Source organism: Rana temporaria, chromosome 4, assembly GCF_905171775.1.
Source record: "Rana temporaria chromosome 4, aRanTem1.1, whole genome shotgun sequence".
Taxonomy (NCBI): Eukaryota; Metazoa; Chordata; class Amphibia; order Anura; family Ranidae; genus Rana; species Rana temporaria.
Genome location: NC_053492.1, coordinates 158,275,972 through 158,294,913, shown reverse-complemented (window position 1 = coordinate 158,294,913; position 18,942 = coordinate 158,275,972). Strand labels below are relative to the sequence as shown.

At 44.8% G+C, this 18,942-nt stretch overlaps 1 protein-coding gene across 4 annotated transcripts in view; it reads right to left on the bottom strand.

The window, feature by feature from the left end:
- LOC120936705 (schwannomin-interacting protein 1) overlaps positions 1-18,942 on the bottom strand; it is a 541,245-nt gene that overhangs the window by 113,564 nt on the left and 408,739 nt on the right. Inside the window, exon 1 of one of the 4 annotated variants that reach the window (XM_040349267.1) lies at positions 5,561-5,656. The exons of the other annotated variants lie outside the window; for them this stretch is intronic. Coding sequence (XP_040205201.1) covers positions 5,561-5,623 — 63 coding nt within the window. The 5' untranslated portion in view covers positions 5,624-5,656. Of the gene's footprint in view, positions 1-5,560; positions 5,657-18,942 lie in introns of those variants that run through there. 4 annotated transcript variants of the gene reach the window in all.

Sequence of the window (18,942 nt, the reverse complement as noted above, 5' to 3'; positions counted from 1 at the left end):
TTCACGGCGCCTGCGCACAGACTATGCGCAGGCGCCGTGAAGAGCCAAGCCTATTTCGGCTATTTCCGGAGAAGCGTGACGCGCCAGAGCCGGCCGTCAATCACCTTCCGTCTGGATTGGAACGCCCATTCCCCGTGGGCAGTCGGAATCTACTATGTACGATTACACTGTGAGTACGGCGATAAAAAAATTAAGACCGGCATACTGTAGCTCGCGCTACAATGCCGAATTTTAGGCTAGAAGAAAAAAAAAATGTTTATTTTATTTTATAGGGTGAACCCCCGCTTTAAGGCCCATACGCACAGATTTTCCGACGGAAATTGTGTGATGGCAGGCTTTTGTCGGAAAATCCGACCATTTGTATGCTCCATCGGGCAATTGTTATCGGATTTATTGCTTGCTTCAAAATTTTCCAACAACAAATGTGTGCTTTCGGATTATCCGATCATGTGTACAGAAGTCCTTCGGAAGAAAATCCAAAGTACAAACACGCATGCTCAGAAGCAATGTTAACCATAACACAACATTAGTAGAAGTTGCCCAAAGGGTGGCGCTAAAGAGCTGAAAAACCACGTAGTTTCGTGTTTGTTAACCAACAATTGTGTGCCGTTTGTATGCAAGAGAAATTCCTGGCCAATGCCCTTAGGGCAAATGTCCTACGCTTTATCTGATGTAAATCCAATCGTACGAGGCTTTACAGTTCTCTCTGCATTAATAGTTTCCTATTTGGGACCCAGGTTCAGAAAGATATTCAGGTGAGAAAGAACCTCCACCTCTGATTATTGGGCCTAGGAGGGTAATGGCCCTTACACACGATTTCTATTTGCGACTAGTAAACGAAATAAGTCGGAAGATCTCTCGTCCAATTTTTGGATCGTGTGTACGGGGCATTAAGCTGACCTGCAGGAAAGAAAGCTCCTAGTGAAGGTGGGGGGTGGTAGGAGTTTGGAGAGAAGACATCTGAGATGGGATTGCTGCCAGTGGGTAATTCCCCTATGTGGTCTAACATCTTATGTTTTATTTGTGCTGAAGATATGAGGACCTTTTGTTGTGTTCTTGTTGCTGCCGTTAAAGGAGTTGTAAATAAAAAAAAATGTTATGCTGAAATGACTGTTTACAGAGTATAGAGACATAATAGTTAACTGATTTCTTTTAAAAACGATTAAAAATAGATAAAAATCAATCATATAATGTACCTGTAGTTTCTAGTTTCGTTTTTGCATGTTGTTTCCTGCCTATCTGCTGTACAAAGCCACAGAGCCAATACAGGGCAGTGATGGTTTGGAAAACGAAACTGATTGGTGCTGAGGGGTTTTAGACACACAGTAATCACACCTCCTTGATTAGTGACCACAGAGAGAAAGCTCCCAGCACCGTGGTCATCAGGAAACAGACAACCAGGAAGTGTGGAGATCAGAGAAGAATTACAGCAACTTGAGAGCAAAAACGAACAATGAGGACATGAAAACAGCACTGCATTAAGGTAAAGGAAGCTATTAAGATAAAAAAAAAATCCTTTACAAACCCTTTAAGCTATTTACATTTGCTGTAGAAAGCACCGTTTTTGTCTGCCTTGAAGAAAACAATGGCCCAGATTCAGGTAGAATTTGCCCCTTTTTTACGGAGGCACAGGGCAGCGTTTTTGCCCTGCGCGCCCGCAAATTTACTGCGCTGCGCGCGATTCACGGAGCAGGAGCTCCGTAAATTGTGTGTGCGCTCTTTAAAATTGCCCTGCGTAAGGGCGCCTAATGTAAATGATCCCGTAGGGGGCGGGAATCATTTAAATTAGGCGCGCTCCCGCGCCGAGCCTAGAGCGCATGCTCCGTCGGGAAACTTTCCCGACGTGCATTGCGGCAAATGACGTCGCAAGGACGTCATTTGCTTCCAAGTGAACGTGAATGGCGTCCAGCGCCATTCACGAATCACTTACGCAAACGACGTGAAATTCAAATGTCACGACGCGGGAACGGCGGGTATACTTTAGCATTGGCTGCCCCTACTATTAGAAGCGGCAGCCTTACGCTAAAGACGCCGTACGGAAACTCCGTAACTTGCGTACGCAGGGCCCGCGCAACATTGTGAATCGGTGTTAGTATGCAATTTGCATACTATACACTGAGCACAATGGGAGCGCCCCCTAGCGGTCATCGCAAGAATGCAGCCTAAAATCTGCGTGTCATAAGAGCCTTATGCCACGCAGATTTTAGGCTGCAGTCGGCGTTACGATGTTCCTGAATCAGGAGCATTCGTAACGACGCAGCAAGTCAGCAATTGCGCTGCGTAACTATGGTTACGCAGGCGCAATTGCTCTCTGAATCTGGGCCAATGACTTTTAATGTTAATGAGAAACGCATTGCATGTGATCCCGAAGCACTATCATCACAGTAGTTATCACCCATGAACCTTCCAGTAAACGCACACTGAGCGCGGGGATTGCGGGGTAAACAAGCCCGTAATCCATCAGTGAAGTGACTACATTAAAATGAAATAGATCTGGCTCCTAAGGGTTTACGGACTTAGCAGTTGACCAATTTCCTTTGCTTCATTGTCCATCTCCCATCGGATATTAACAGAAAATGCCTCAATTTGTCAAAACATGCTATGAAAAGTCGAGTATTAATGCATTCTACACTAGACAGAGAAAAACGGCCCACAGCAGACATAAATGCTTTAAGATTTTTCAACAGCGACAACATTCAGTTGTATAATGTACATGTGCTGCCACACAAATCGGCATGCATGCAAGTCAAATAAAGGCAATTCCTTTGCAGCACTAAATATTACTGACTATTTAGCATTATGGGATGCTCATTATTTATACTTAGTGGATTACAGGATAAATAAGGCCCCTTTCACACGTGTGGACTGACCGTGTCTGCCTGAAAAACAGAAAGGACCCTCCAGTCCCCTCTATGGTCAATGGGCACACCCGACAACATCCAACCCGATCCTATTCACTAAAAACAGGCTGATAGGAATCCGTTCCCCATCTGTCTGGCGGATCGTATGGCATCAGGTGTAAAACGGACAGGAGGTCCATTTCCATCCGACCGCCTATAGAGGAGAGCAGGCTGTGTCTGTGTCTGCTCTGCTACAGTGAAGAGGACACAGACCAGCCATCCTCCTGCTTAGTGGACAGATTCCCGCTGAACAGGCAGACTCCAACGAAGCCCGTCCTGTGTGCAAGGGGCCTAATTCTTAAAGTGGAAATTCATAGCTAGATTCAGGATGGCGAGCGCATACTTGCGGCGGCGTAGCTTAAGGCATTTAGGCTACGCCGCCGTAAGTTAGCGAGGCAAGTACATGATTCACAATGTACTTGCCTGCTAAGTTACGGCAGCGTAGCCTAAAGCAGGCGGGCGTAAGGGCGCCTAATTCAAATTTGGCTGAGGGGGCGTGTCTTATGATAATTCGGCTTGACCCGACGTGATTGACGTTTTTTTTGCAACTGCGCATGCGCCGTGCGCCTACATTTCCCAGTGTGCATTGCGGCTAAGTCCGCCGCACGGGCCTATTGATTTCGACGTGGACGTAAACGACGTAAATCCCTATTCACGGACGACTTACGCAAACGACGTAAACTTTTTGAATTTCGACGCGGGAACAGCGGCCATACTTAACATTACTATTCCATCTATTTGATGAAACAACTTTAGGCCGCTAATGCGTTACGTAAACGGCATATCTGTACTGCGTCGGCCAGGCGTACGTCGTGAATAGGCATATCTACTGATTTACATATTCTACGCCGACCGCAATGGAAGCGCCACCTAGCGGTCAGCCTAAAAATTACATTTTAGGATACAAGGGTGTAAGACACTTACGCCGCTCGTATCTGAGCCTAATTTAAGCGCATCTGGTTACCAGAATACGCTTAAATTAGCGCGGGCGCACATTCAGACTTAGGCTGGCGTATCTACTGATACGCCAGCCTAAAGCCTAAGTCTCTCTGAATCTGGCTATCAGTCTTTTTTGGTTCAGCATGGGGACACAAGTGACACAGATCAGCCCCTACTATTGCATTTCACCTTGTGATTTGTTACAAAGTTAAAACTTAAACATTTTTTGTGACGGACTTGTGTACTTGTGGACCGGTGTCCGCCGAAAATGTACTAGCCTGCCACCCAACATTTGTTGGCCGAAAGTTGGACAACAGTTGTCAGAAGGAGCGTACTAACCTTCACATTTTATGACAACAGTCTGTCATCAGACAATCCCCTGCCAACAATGTACCATGTGTGCGAGGCTTAAAGGGGTGTTCCACTCATTTTTAATGTTTATTAAAAGTCAGCAGCTACAAAAAGTGTAGCTGCTGGCTTTTAATCAACATACACTTACCTGCTCCACGTTCCAGCGACACGCCGGCCGGGGCTCTGCTCCTCTCCCCCCCTCTCCGGCCGGCGTCTTAATTCTAAGTGTGGGCAGCCGGCCATGACAGCTTTTGGTTTCATGGCCGGGCACCCACTGCGCATGCGCGAGTGGCGCTGCGCCATTTGATTGGACAGGCGATCGCCTGGGACCTGTCACGTGTCCCAGGCGATCGCCTACAGGTATGGGCTGCAAAAAGGCGATTAGAGTACTCTAATCGCCTTTGCAGCCCCTCGGTGGAAGGAGGAAGTGGGACAGAAAGTCCCACTCCTCCTGAAGCCCCCACTCCCCCCAAAAAATTACATGCCAAATGTGGCATGTAAGGGGGCGAGGAGTGGATTAAGCGGAAGTTCCACTTTTGGGTGGAACTCCGCTTTAAGACACATGTCAGGCAAACAGCTGAATAAACACGCATGAAATATGAGTGATGGAAGTTGACATACCTGCTAAAGGATTTGTATTTCTGTCCATGTAGTTCTAACGTTTACACCAGGGGTAGCAAACCTTGGCCCTCCAGCTGTGGTAAAACTACAAATCCCATCATGCCTCTACCTCTAGGAGTCATGCCTGTGATTGCCAGGGTCTCGCAATGTCTCATGGGACTTGTAGTTTCAAAACAGTTGGAGGGCCGAGGTTGCTTACCCCTGGTTTACACAGACCTACCATACAGAAGCCCCACCTGGTAGGGCAGAAGACCTAATTTTTCTCTTAAAAACAGGCAGCTAAGCCACATTTTTACTGCCCCATGGCTGCCTAACTACAGTGGAAAATACATCCATAGAAGGCTGTTCAAATGCCACAGCTGCGATGCTTTTTGTTGTGGAAAATTTTACGAAGTGTATCACCTTGACTTGACCAGTCAATGAGGCCACGCCACAACCACAAGAAAACCACTGGGCTCTTGGTTGCCGTGCATTAGTCTTTTTATACATTGCAAAGTAATTCAGGATATAGCAGGATCTCCTCCTGAAAACATACCCTGCCAGACTCTGAAAAGCGATCCACTGCAGATTTTCAAAGCATTTGCTAGTGTGACCCAAGTCATATACATACACAGCTCTATTTGATCACAGCCGTACTTAACAACAAAAATGATGACGTAAACTACACACATACTACAATAATTTACCATACAGGCCAGCCACATAACTCATTATAGCCCAAGAAGTCGGGGACGACATCTCCCACTTACCCAGCGGCCCTGAAGAAGCGCATTGGCATTCATGGCATTTCTGTTGATCATTCTACTTTGCATCCACTTGCTTTAAAAGTACAATCTCGTTATGTGCTACTTCCAAGTACGGCTAATGCCACCTATATGTAATAATTCAAACTAAACTAAGTAAGCGTGCGTCCTCCCATCTCCTCCAACCTTTGTCCAAGGTGTAGAAGAGCAAAGTACATTGAAATTAGCCACGTGAACCAGTGAGACAAATTACCAACACTACATGAATACATGAAAAGGAATCTGAGATATCACTCCTCCGACCTTTGGGATGTACTGCATACTCACAGTAATGTGTCATCATTCTAGAACATGGAGCTTTGTTTGGCTAACGCAACTTTGGATATACAATCTTTTCTGAGTTCTGGTTCCCAAAACTGATGTATGAATATATCCAATTTCTGGGCGCAAAACCTTGGACGATGCCAGTCTCTGACTCCTGGACACCGTACTAGTTTTATGGCAGTATATACAAAAGGGACAGACAATACCACACAACTCAACATTCATAACAAAAATGACAATACTACAAAAAAAAAAAAACACCAGAAATAATGTCACCCAGCCCGCGACTGTAAAGGTGTTAGAAATAGCGGTAAAATGTTTTATTATTAACCACTTCACCCATGGAAGATTTGGCTGCTCAATGACCACATATCCTTTTATGAACTTGTGATCATATATTTATTTATTTATTTATCTTTTGTTTTCACTGTTGCGCTGCACTGTTTATATTATATAGTTTTATTGGGAATTTTTTATGAATTTGTCCTTAGTGCTGGCTTGCATACATAGATTAGGTTATTTTATTTATTTCTTTTTCCAGCGCTGAATCCTTTTTATTATTTGTGCTCAATGACCAGGTCATTTTTTTGCGATTCGGCACTGCGTCACTTTAACTGACTGAAGCGGTCATGCGATCTTGTTATCCAAATAAAATCTTTGTCTTTTTTTCCCCCACAAATAGTTTTTTTTTGGTGGTATTTGATCACCTCTGCGGTTTTGATTTTTTGCGCTATAAACAAAAAAAAGACAGACGATTTTGAAAAAAACCCAATGGGTGTTATTTACAAAAGGCAAATCTACGCTGCACTACAAGTGCAAACTACAAGTGCAAAGTGCACTTGAAATCGCACTGAAAGTGCACTTGGAAGTGCAGTAGCTGTAGATCCGAAGGGGACATGCAAAGAAATAAAAAACAGTATTTTAGCTTGCACATTAATGGATGAAAAAATCAGCAGGGCTTCCCCTCATTTCAGATCTACCCTCAGATTGCGACTGCACTTCCAAGTGCACTTTGCATTTATAGTTTGCATCTGTAGTGCAAAGTGAATTTGCCTTTCGTAAACAACCCCTAATATCTTTTACTTTTTGCTATAGTAAACATCCGAATTTAAAAAAAATTTCCGCAGTTTAGGCCCATATGTATTCTTCTACATATTTTTGGTAAAAAAAAATCGCAATAGGCATATATTGATTGATTTGCGCAAAAGTTATAGCGTCCACAAACTATGGGAAAGATTTATGGAATTTATATGGCGTTTTTATTATTTTTAGTTTTTTTATTAGTAATGGCGGTGATCTGTGATTTATTGCGACATTGCGGCTGACAGTTTGGACACTTTTGACACATTTTTGGAACCATTGACATTTACAGAGCGATCAGTGCTATAAATATGCACTGATTACTATGTAAATGTCACTGGCAAGGAAGGGGTTAACACTAGGGAGAGATCAAGGGGGTAAAGGGGTGGTAAAGATTCATTTTTTTTTTCACCTTAATGCATCCTATGCATTAAGGTGAAAAAACATCTGGTGATTACCGGCCCCCCAGCCCCCCGGTTTACTTACATGAGCCCTCGAAAGTCCCACGTCGAAAACGCGCTTGATCTCGGGCTGGTCTTCTCAGCTCTTCATTGGATAGATTGATAGCAGCGCAGCCATTGGCTCGCGCTGCTGTCAATCAACTCCAATGAAGCAAGGGCTGGGGGCGGGGCCGAGTCCTGTAGTCGACAGCTATGGATGCCGAATACAGGACTCGGGAGCGCACCCGCAAGGTAACCCCCTTGGGAAAGCGCTTCCCAGAGGGGTTATCAGAAGCGGGGAGGAGCCAAGACAGCCACCGAGGCATTCCAGAAGACAAGGATTGGGGCCACTCTGTGCAAAACGAGCTGCACAGTGGAGGTAAGTGTGACATGTTTGTTTTTTATTATATTTGAAGCTTTAGTATCACTTTAACTGTGTTCCCTATTGTGTGTTCTAACTGTGGGGGGATGGGACTAACTAGGAGAGATGCCAGATCGTGGTTTCTACTTTGTAGAAAGAGATGATCTGTCTTCTCTCCTCTGCTGCCGCTCATGCACGCGATCGCGCATGGCCGGTGGCGATCGTGCCCGTCGGCCATGCGCATCGGGTTCCCCGCTGTGTAGCGGGCACACGTGCGGGCCTCTGGTGGGTCTTCTGGGCGAAGCCATATATGTACGGGATTTTGCCCAGGAGAGCCATTCTGCCACAGTAAATCTGCGTGAGTAGGTCGGAAACCGGTTAAACAAATATCATGCACACGATCGCCCATGGCCAGTGGCGATTGTGCCCGTCAGTCATGCGCATCGGGTTCCCCACTGTGTAGCTGGCACACGTGCGGGCCTCTGGTGGGTCTTTTGGGCGAAGCCATATATGTACAGGATTTTGCCCAGGAGAGCCATTCTGCCACAGAAAATCTGCGTGAGTAGGTCGGGAACCGGTTAAACAAATATTATTAATTCATAGTTTAAAATGATTTAATATTTCCGTGGGGTGTACAATATGCAATAAGCCTATATACAAGGCAACAAAATGTATCAAAGTCGTCATAATAAACAACACAACTTACTGTAGGAGTGTCAAACACTCTATGAAGTGCATCACTGAACTATATAAAAGATCTAGGGCCAGATTCACGTAGGAGAGCGTATCTTTGTGCGGGCGTAGCGTATCCTATTTACGCTACGCCTCTGCAACTTAGACAGGCAAGTGCAGTATTCACAAAGCACTTTCTCCGTAAGTTGCGGCGGCGTAGCGTAAATCGGCCGGCGTAAGCCCGCCTAATTCAAATGTGGAAGAGGTGGGCGTGTTTTATTATAATGAGCCGTGACCCCATGCAAATGAAGCGCCGATCATACGGCGCATGCGCGCGCATGCTCAGTATCACGTTGAGTTTACTCCCTAAGATACGCCGGCTCAATGCCTGTGACGTGAACGTAACCTACGCACATCCCCATTCACGTACAACTTACGTAAACGACGTAAAAAGATATACGCTTGTTCCGACGTCCATACTTTGCATTGGCTTCGCCTCATATAGCAGGGGTAACTTTACGCCGGACGTAAGCCTAACGTAAACGGCGTCGTGGGCGCAAGTACACCCGTGAATCGGCGTATCTAGCTAATTTACATATTCGACACGTAAATTTACGGAAGCGCCCCTAGCGTCCGGCGTAAATATGCACCCAAGATACGACGGCATACTAAGATTTACGTTGGTCGGCTGAAGCCAGATTTCAGGCGTATCTACGTTCAAGAATACCGTGCATAGATATGACGGCGCATCTTGTAACTTACGCGGCGTATCAATAGATACGCCGGCGTAAGCTGTACGTGAATCTGGCCCCTACTGTGTAACAAATGCTTTGGCTTACTCAACTTAGCTGCTCCATAAGATCAAAATGCTGCAACAAACAAAACAAAAAAGAAAGAAGGAGAAAAGCACTCCATATGACTCCAAATGACTTTATATTTCAATAAAAAAGCCATTGTAGGTAACATCCCTCCCATTATGACTCTCCCCTTTACAGATATTGCTATAATCTTTTATACACTTTTCTCAATCCTTCCAAAAAGTCCCTAAGTTTCTTGATGAAAGGGAGCAATCTTCTCTCTACGCATTTCACAGCGAGACGCCTTCTGACAAAGGATGTTAGCTACAATGTCTTTGTTGAAATATGATGTTCTTGTTCATGAATTCATTTTTATGTTATGAATTAGTAATATTTCTTTAATAATAGAAAGTACATTTTACTTGATATGTAGTTGCAAGGCTTTTTGAAGCAGCCAAACATATATTTAAGGAGTTCACCCAGTGCGGGATACACAGGGATACCAGCAGGCTGTACTGCCTGACACATTGGGGGGAATTTATCATTATGGAGCAGCCATGCGTGGCAACCAATCAGCTTCTAACCTCAGCTTGTGCCGTTAGGCCTCATTAACACGGCCGTACTACAGCCAGGGCAGGGGTTGACAAATTTGCTTGGAATCTAGGAGCCAGCTAAAAAGTTAGGAGCCAGAAAACGCGCCCCGTCCCGACGAGCTTGCGCGCAGAAGCGAACACATACGTGAGCAGCTCCCGCATATGTAAACAGTGTTCAAACCACACATGTGAGGTATCGCCGCGATTGGTAGAGCGAGAGCAATAATTCTAGCACTAGACCTCCTCTGTAACTCAAAACATGCAACCTGTAGATTTTTTTAAACGTCGCCTATAAAGATTTTAAAGGGTAAAAGTTTGTCGTCATTCCACGAGCGGATGCAATTTCGAAGCGTAACATGTTCGGTATGAATTTACGCGGCGTAACATTATCTTTCATAATATTAAAAAAATGGGGATAACTTTACTGTTGTCTTATTTTTTAATTAAAAAAAGTGTAATTTTTCCCAAAAAAGTGCGCTTGTAAGACCGCTGCGCAAATACGGCATGACAGAAAGTATTGCAACGATCGCCATTTTATTCTCTAGGGTGTTAGGATAAAAAATATATATAATGTTTGGGGGTTCTAATTAGAGGGAAGAAGATGGCAGTGAAAATAGTGAAAAATTACATTAGAATTGCTGTTTAACTTGTAATGCTTAACTTGTAATACCAACGGCCACCACCAGATGGCGCCAGCTTACACATCTGGTGGTAATAACTTGTAATACCAACGGCTCACCACCAGATGGCGCCAGCTCACAAAAAAAAGCCAAGCTGGCGCCAGCTCCCTTCCAAGCCAAGTCGCCAGGACCCTATTTCTAGTCGCCATGGCGACCTGGCGCCCGGGATTTGTCGAGCCCTGAGCCAGGGCTGTGCTTACCCATACGGGGATGCATGACAGCTGCTGCCAATCTGACAGCTGTGCCTGTGCACTTTCAGCATCCTAATTGACATGAATGGGACTGCCTGCATGTGGATGCACGGAACACCAGACCATCCCCCTGCTAGTAAACCCAACCCTTACACGGGCGTATGCTTAAAGTAGTAAACCCCTCCATTTACCCAGTGAAGTGACTGGCCTCAGGTGATACAAAGAGATGAAACAAATCTACCTACATAAGTTGTACCTTTTTAGCTGCGCTCTTCTCTACATATATTCAAACTCTAGAATTGATAAAGCTTGTCTGAGATGTCAGAAAACAAGGAACGGAGAGCTGAAATGACACACTTCAGAGCTCTAAGAGCTGGTTGCCGAGAAGGGACAGACCCCTCTTCACACAGCACATGGAAAACACAGCTGAGGATGTTAATCACAGGCTCAGGGCCATCTTTAACATGGGGAAAACGGGGCACCTACCATGGGTCCAATCTTTTCTGGGAGGCCCAAAGCAGCTGCCGCTTGAGCCCACATTACCAGCAAATTAGGGCCCTGATACTGGCATTGCAGAGCACAAAGAGGAAGCTGGAGGCTGTATTCCCAAGTGAGCCAGCAGAGGGAGGCTAGGGCGGGGCCGAGAGCTCCACAGACGCTCTGACCCCGCCCCATGGAGCCTGTATGCTCAGAAGAGAGCGACTGTAGTGAGAGCAGTGATCGAAGCGTCGCCCCGGTTTGCTATCCTGAAACCCCGAGCTGTGGTACTCAACTGTAAAGGTGCGCTGTGCTGAAAGTTCTCTGACCGCCTCCTGTACTATGTCCGCAGTCTTTTAATTTTGTCTCCTGTACTATGTCCGCAGTCTTTTAATTTTGTCTCCTGTACTATGTCCGCTGTTTCTGATTGTCTGCAGTCTCTGATGGTCTCTTGTACTATGTCCACAATCTCTGACTATCTCCAAAAGTGTGTCCACAGTCTCAGATTGTCTCCTGTAGTATGTCCACAGTCTCTTACTGTCTCCTATACCATATTGGCAGTCTCTAACCTTCTCCTGTAGTATGTCCGCAATCTCTGACAGTCTCCTGTACTATGTCCGCAGTCTTTTAATTTCGTCTCCTGTACTATGTCCGCAGTCTTTTAATTTCGTCTCCTGTACTATGTCCGCAGTCTTTTAATTTCGTCTCCTGTACTATGTCCGCAGTCTTTTAATTTCGTCTCCTGTACTATGTCCGCAGTCTTTTAATTTCGTCTCCTGTACTATGTCCGCAGTCTTTTAATTTTGTCTCCTGTACTATGTCCGCAGTCTTTTAATTTTGTCTCCTGTACTATGTCCGCAGTCTTTTAATTTTGTCTCCTGTACTATGTCCGCAGTCTTTTAATTTTGTCTCCTGTACTATGTCCGCAGTCTTTTAATTTTGTCTCCTGTACTATGTCCGCAGTCTTTTAATTTTGTCTCCTGTATTATGTCCGCAGTCTTTTAATTTCGTCTCTGTACTATGTCTGCAGTTTCTGATTGTCTGCAGTTTCTGATTGTCTGCAGTTTCTGATTGTCTGCAGTCTCTGATGGTCTCTTGTACTATGTCCACAATCTCTGACCATCTCCAAAAGTGTGTCCACAGTTTCAGATTGTCTCCTGTAGTATGTCCACAGTCTCTTACTGTCTCCTATACCATATTGGCAGTCTCTAACCTTCTCCTGTAGTATGTCCGCAATCTCTGACAGTCTCCTGTACTATGTCCGCAGTCTGACAGTCTCCTGTAGTATGTCCGCAGTCCCTGACAGTCTCCTGTAGTATGTCCACAGTCTCTGACAGTCTCCTGTAGTATGTCCGCAGTCTGACAGTCTCCTGCAGTATGTCCACAGTCTCTGACAGTCTCCTGTAGTATGTCCGCAGTCTGACAGTCTCCTGCAGTATGTCCACAGTCTCTGACAGTCTCCTGTAGTATGTCCGCAGTCTGACAGTCTCCTGCAGTATGTCCACAGTCTCTGACAGTCTCCTGTAGTATGTCCGCAGTCTGACAGTCTCCTGCAGTATGTCCACAGTCTCTGACAGTCTCCCGTAGTATGTTCGCAGTCTCTGGCCGTCTCCTGTAGTATGTTCGCAGACTCTGACAGTCTCCTGCAGTATGTCTGCAGTCTCTGACGCTCTCCTGTAGTATGTTTGTAATCTCTGCCCTCTCCTGTAGTATATCTGCAATCTCTGACCCTCTTCTGTAGTATGTGTATTAATGTGCCACTTTACTTGCTCAATTATTTGGGATTGCTCCACTGCTCAGTAAGTGGTAATGATATGTAACCTTTAGCAACCAATTCGTAAATAGCAGTGATCGTCTGTAATATCTCGCAACCAATCAGTGAGCAGTAGTGATGTGCTGTAATCTCTAGCAAACAATCAGTGAGCGGTAAAAAATTGTGCAGTAGCCTTTAGCAACTAGTCAGTGAGCGGTAAGGATAGGCTGTAACCTCTGGCAACAAATTTCAATAACTTCAATAATTCGTAACGCCGGGGCAAGTAAGCAATTGCGCTGTGTAACCTATGGTTACACAGGCGCAATTGCTACTTGAATCCGGGCCAGTGTCTATAGACATCCACAGATATTTAGGTGTATGTGAACATTCCAACTGCCCTTAGGGGACGCCATTGCTCAATGAAGAGTCAGGTTTGTTTAGATGACAGAGGCGGGAGAAGCGGATCTCAACCAATGTTAATTCTATTGACAAAATTTACACTATTTTAGTCAACTAATATACGACTAAAACTAAAATAATTCAGATGGCTAGAATGCGACTAAAACTAAAATGGCATTTTAGTCAAAAGCCTGTGACTAAAACTAAATCGAAAATTTGGCGTCAAAATGAACACTCGTTATATATCACAACTGCTAAATCTGTGTCTGTAGTGCATGTTTAAACCTTAAAGGGTTACTAAACACACAACAGTAAAATCAGTCTGTATATGCAGCATAGCATGCTTGTTATACTCACTGTGGAATTTAAGGGGTTAATCGTTTGCAATGTGTAAAAAGGCTGTTTGATCCTGTATGCACAGATCCTCCCCTACTTGCAATGTTTCCAAAACATTTCCGAATAAGAGTTAGTTTGCACATGCTCAGTTTGGTGTGTATTGCTAGAGAGCTTTTTTTTTCTTAGGAAGGTGCATGTAATCAGCCCAGGGCCAATCAGCACTGTCCAGACAGAGGGTCAGGGGTCCTACATTCTTATAGGACATTCATGTGAGAATGAAAACTCCTCCAACAAGCTTTAACCAGACACTTATAGAAGTCACAGGACTGCTATATACTGCTGATGAGAAAGGGTATTTAGCAATTTATGTTTACTAAAATGATTGCATTTTTATGTTCTGTGTACTGTCGGGGGATCAGATATAGTGAATGCAGGGTCCTGGGTTTAGTAACACATTAATACCATAAATAATAATAATATGTTATTGGATATTCACTCCTTACAATGAGTTTGACAATTCTAGAGAATTGCTTAACCACTTGGTGCCCATCCACTGACAAATGACGGAGGAGCAGTGGGGCTTTCATTCTGGGACAACACCATATGTTTCTAGGACACGGTGCGCCCCCGATTTCTTTAAAGAGCCAACGAAGCAGTAATTTAACCATGTAATTGGCTGTGTCCAATCACAGCCGGCCACATGTAAATGTGGAAGTGCTGTTTATTGGCTCTCCTGACAGAGTGTGCGGCGAGGAGAGCCGATCAGCGGCATGTCCTCACGGGGAATACCAGGACAGGTGATAATGGCACTGATCACCAGTGCCCTGATTACAGTAAAGACCCAGCAGTGTCAATCAGTGACACCAATCAGTGCCCATCAGTGACACCAGTCTATTAGTGATCCCAGTCAGTACTGCCTTTCAGTGACTGCTCATCAGTGCTGTCTATCAATGTCCATAAGTGCCGCCTATATGTGCCCACCAGTGCCGCCTAACAGCACCCACCAGTGGCAACTATCAGTTCCCATCAGTGCCGCATATCAGTGCCACCTATCAGTGGCCATCAGTGCAGCATATTAGTGCCTCCTCATCAGTGCCACCTAATCAGTGCCATTCAGTGCCGCCTCATCAGTGCCCATAAGTGCCACCTCATCAGTGCCCATCAGTGCAGACTTTCAGTGCCCATCAGTGAAGGAGAAATCTTACTTATTTACAACATTTTATAACAGAAACAAAGGAAAACTTTTTTTCAATATTTTTGTTTTTTATATTTGTTTAGCAAAACAAATAAAAAATGCAGAGGTGATCAAATACAACCAACAGAAAGCTCTATTTACTGTAAGGAGAAAAATGTGTTATTTACAAAATTTACTGACAGAAACGAAAACATAAACAAGTGATTAAATACCAAAATAAAGCTCTATTTGGATTAAAATGATAAACATTTCATTTGGGTACAGTGTTGCATGACCGCGCAATTTTCATTCAAAGTGTGAGAGCGCTGAATGCTGAAAAGTGGCCTGGGCAGGAAGGGGGTGAAAGTGCCCAGTAGGCAAGTGGTTAAATAATGCATTACAATTTAACTAAACCCATTTGATTTTAGTCGACTAAAATTATTTTAGTTGACTACAATGGGCCATATTCTCAAATAATTTACGCCGGCGTATCAGCAGATACGCCGACGTAAGTCCGATCCTATGTTTAAGTGTATTCTCAAACTGAGATACACTTAAACATGCCTAAGATACGACGGCCTGCGCCGTTGTATCTTAGGCTGCAATATTTACGCTGACCGCTAGGTGGCGGTCAGCGTAGAATATGCAAATGACTAGTCACGCCGATTCTCTAACGTACGCTTGCCCGCCGTAGTGTTTTAACGTCGTTTCCGTAAGCAATACGCGGCGTAAAGATAAAGATGCCCCCTAGGTGGCGTACTCAATGTTAAGTATGGCCGTCGATCCCACGTCGAAATTTGAAAATTTAACGTCGTTTGCGTAAGTCGTCCGTGAATGGCGCTGGACGCCATTTACGTTACAGTCAAAACAAATGACGTCCGTGAGACGTCATTTAGCGCAATGCACGTCGGGTAATTTACCCGACGGAGCATGCGCATTACGATCGGCGCGGGAGCGCGCCTAATTTAAATGATCCACGCCCCCTACCAGGATCATTTGAATTAGGAGGGCTTGCGCGGGTAGACTTTACGCGACACCGCCACAAGTTTACAGGTAAGTGGTTTGGGAATCAGGCACTTGCCACTTAAACTTGCGGCGGCGTAACGTAAAGGACATACGTTCCGCCGCCTCAGATCTTTAAGAATATGCCCCAATATGCCTACAATCATTCAGATGACTAAAATATGACTAAAACTAAAATAGCATTTTAGTCAAAAGACAATGGCTAAAACTAAATAGAACTTTGACGTAAAAAATGAACACTGATCTCAGCGTTGTTGACAGATTCTGCCATGCTAAATATCTTATGGGTAAGGACATGGATGGGTACAGGTTTTCTCCCCTCCTGACTGACACTTCTCAGGAGCTCAGTTGTGCAGCAGTTTAGTGTGGGCCTTAGCGACATGATGCCATCTCTTGATCTGGCAAGGAACTGGCATCTCGTGTCTATGGGTAGCATACATACGAGACGTTACGCACCAACAAGCCCAAGGGAAAAGGAATTGGATGGATAGGTGGCAAGTACGCACAGAGAAGATGAAAACACTGCGCCGTAGAAGAGGCTCCAAAAAAAAAAAGCACCAAATTACACAGACGGAGATGTTGTTTTTAAAAATATCTAGCATGTTATTAAACCCAAGCTGCACATAAACAGTTTAATTACAGCACAGCCCCGGGAAGCGTCCATTTTCATTATCAGCATGTTTACAGCAGCCATCGGTAACCAGACATTCCCTCAGAATACCGCACACCTTCTACAAGTCTTGTTTGTTCTGTGATATCTGAAATGACTGGATCCATAAAAGCAGACAGTTTCCCTCAGTATGACAACCTCAAGATACTTTCCCAGCTGTTGAAAGAAAATTACAGTGTAGCTCTTTCCTTTAAAGATCTAAATTTATATTTTTCTTTATACTTTAAATAGACAGAAACTAAGGATACGGCTGCCACGCAGGAGACACCAAATCTGCGGCAACGTTATGACAAGCTGCAATCTCCTTACCACAGGATTACTGTAATGATCTGCATACGGTAAGCTGCTATGCTGATTCTATACCACTCCTGGGACACCCAAATAAAAGTAGGGAGGGAGCCTCTGATCTGGTCTACAGTGGGCACAACATAAAAGGAGATGGCATGGCAAGGTCAACGTGGTCATGCAGATCCTGCTGGAGTCGTATATAGACTCAGGAGCTTGATAGGTGTCAGCAGAGCCGATACAAAAGGGCGGAAGGGACGGATGCCCTGGGCGGTACAATTTGTAGGGGGTGGGGGTGTCCTTTTGTTTCTTAAGTTGATCTGGGAAATATCCAATTGCCAGGGGTGTCCTTCTAAAACAGCATTTATTAAATGGCGGCCCGCGGCCCGTGCACGGACCGGCCGTGTAGTAGCAGTCACTGGCTTGCTGGGACTGCAGGTTTGCCAGCAACCAGTGACGTTGCGTGTGTGCGCCCCGCTTCCTGACTGCGGCTCTAACTCCCAGTATTCTATCACAAGAGTGCCCGGCCAGGTGTGACATCACGTGCGCACTCCACCCCATCCCCCTGCTACTCGTGGCTCCCGGCTCCCTGCTCCTGACTCTCACGTGCAAGATATATCTGGCAGCTTTCCGCCCCACTGTAGCTTGTGCTGACTACTCCTGAGCTCAAGGTATGTGGGGCACATGTTTCCGTAAGACATTGATTCTTTCTTAAAAAGGGGGGGGGGCGCAGTTTGCCATCTTCGCCCTGGGCACCAAATGGCATTGTCCAAGCACTGGGTGTCAGAATCGTTTAGGCATGAAGTTATGGAAAGGCCACATACCTAACCCTAAAGCACTATACCTATTGGAAGCAGGGGGTTTGCATACTACATGGAACTGTATTTAAACATACTACATACTACGAATTTCTCCTCTCTCCCTCCCTGCAATCTTCTGGGACAGGTCTCAGAAGATTGCCTGGCCATTCAGGACTTTATGTGCTTCTGTTACCCTGGATCCAGAGGGGCATTTTTTGTAACTTCAATTCTGATTTCTACTGTATTATTATAAGTACTTATTTAGTGCTGTCAATTGATGCAGCTCTTTCCATTTATATTGTACATTCACACCACCCCCACCCTCGGGGAGCTTACAATCTACAGTCCCTAACCTTACATACATACACACATACTGGGCCAATTTAGACAGGAGCCAATTAGCCTACTAGGCATGTCTTTGGAGTGTGGGAGGAAACTGGAGTAACCAGAGGAAACCCATACAGGCACAGGGAGAACATGCAAACTCCAGGTAGGTAGTGTCCTAGCTGGGGTTTGAACCAACAACCCTAGTGCTGCTAGGTGGAGGTGCTAACCACTTAACCACTGTGCTGTAATAAATTGTATTATAATTGTACTGTCTGCCCTTATATTGTAAAGCACTGTGTAAACGGTTGGTGGTATATAAATCCTGTATAATAATTCTGCACAAGTTCAAATAACTGAGCAAAATGGTGATGATATTTGATGCATGGGTTATTGCAATAAAAAAGAGATTTCTTAGCATTATTATTTATGTAAATCTTTGATAAACCAATAAAGTGCCGTGGCTATTTTCTTGCCATTAATGCTGCTTTGTTTTTTATTTATGTGCTTATAGTTTTTATATATTGGTCTCGGGGCAGTTGCAGCATTGCAGTTCCACAACCTGTGACAGTATATTAGTGTAATCTAAATAATTTATCATTTTCTTAGCGGGACCTGTCCACCTGACAACATTAGGTGGTCTTTAAAGGCCCATTGACACTATTGCGTTGCATTAGTTCCTATCCGTTAACGTGTGTTACATTAAGGCAGCCTATCCATTTGAACGGGCTGCTTAACCACTTAAGCCCCAGACCTTTAGGCAGCTAAAGGCCCAGGTCAGGTTTTGCGATTCGGCACTGCGTCGCTTTAACTGACAATTGCGCGGCCGTGCGACCTGGCTCCCAAACAAAATTGGCGTCCTTTTTTTTCCCACAAATAGAGCTTTCTTTCGGTGATATTTGATCACCTCTGCGGTTTTTATTTTTTGCGCTATAAACAAAGATATAGCGACAATTTTGAAAAAAAAATGAATATTTTTTACTTTTTGCTGTAATAAATATCCCCCAAA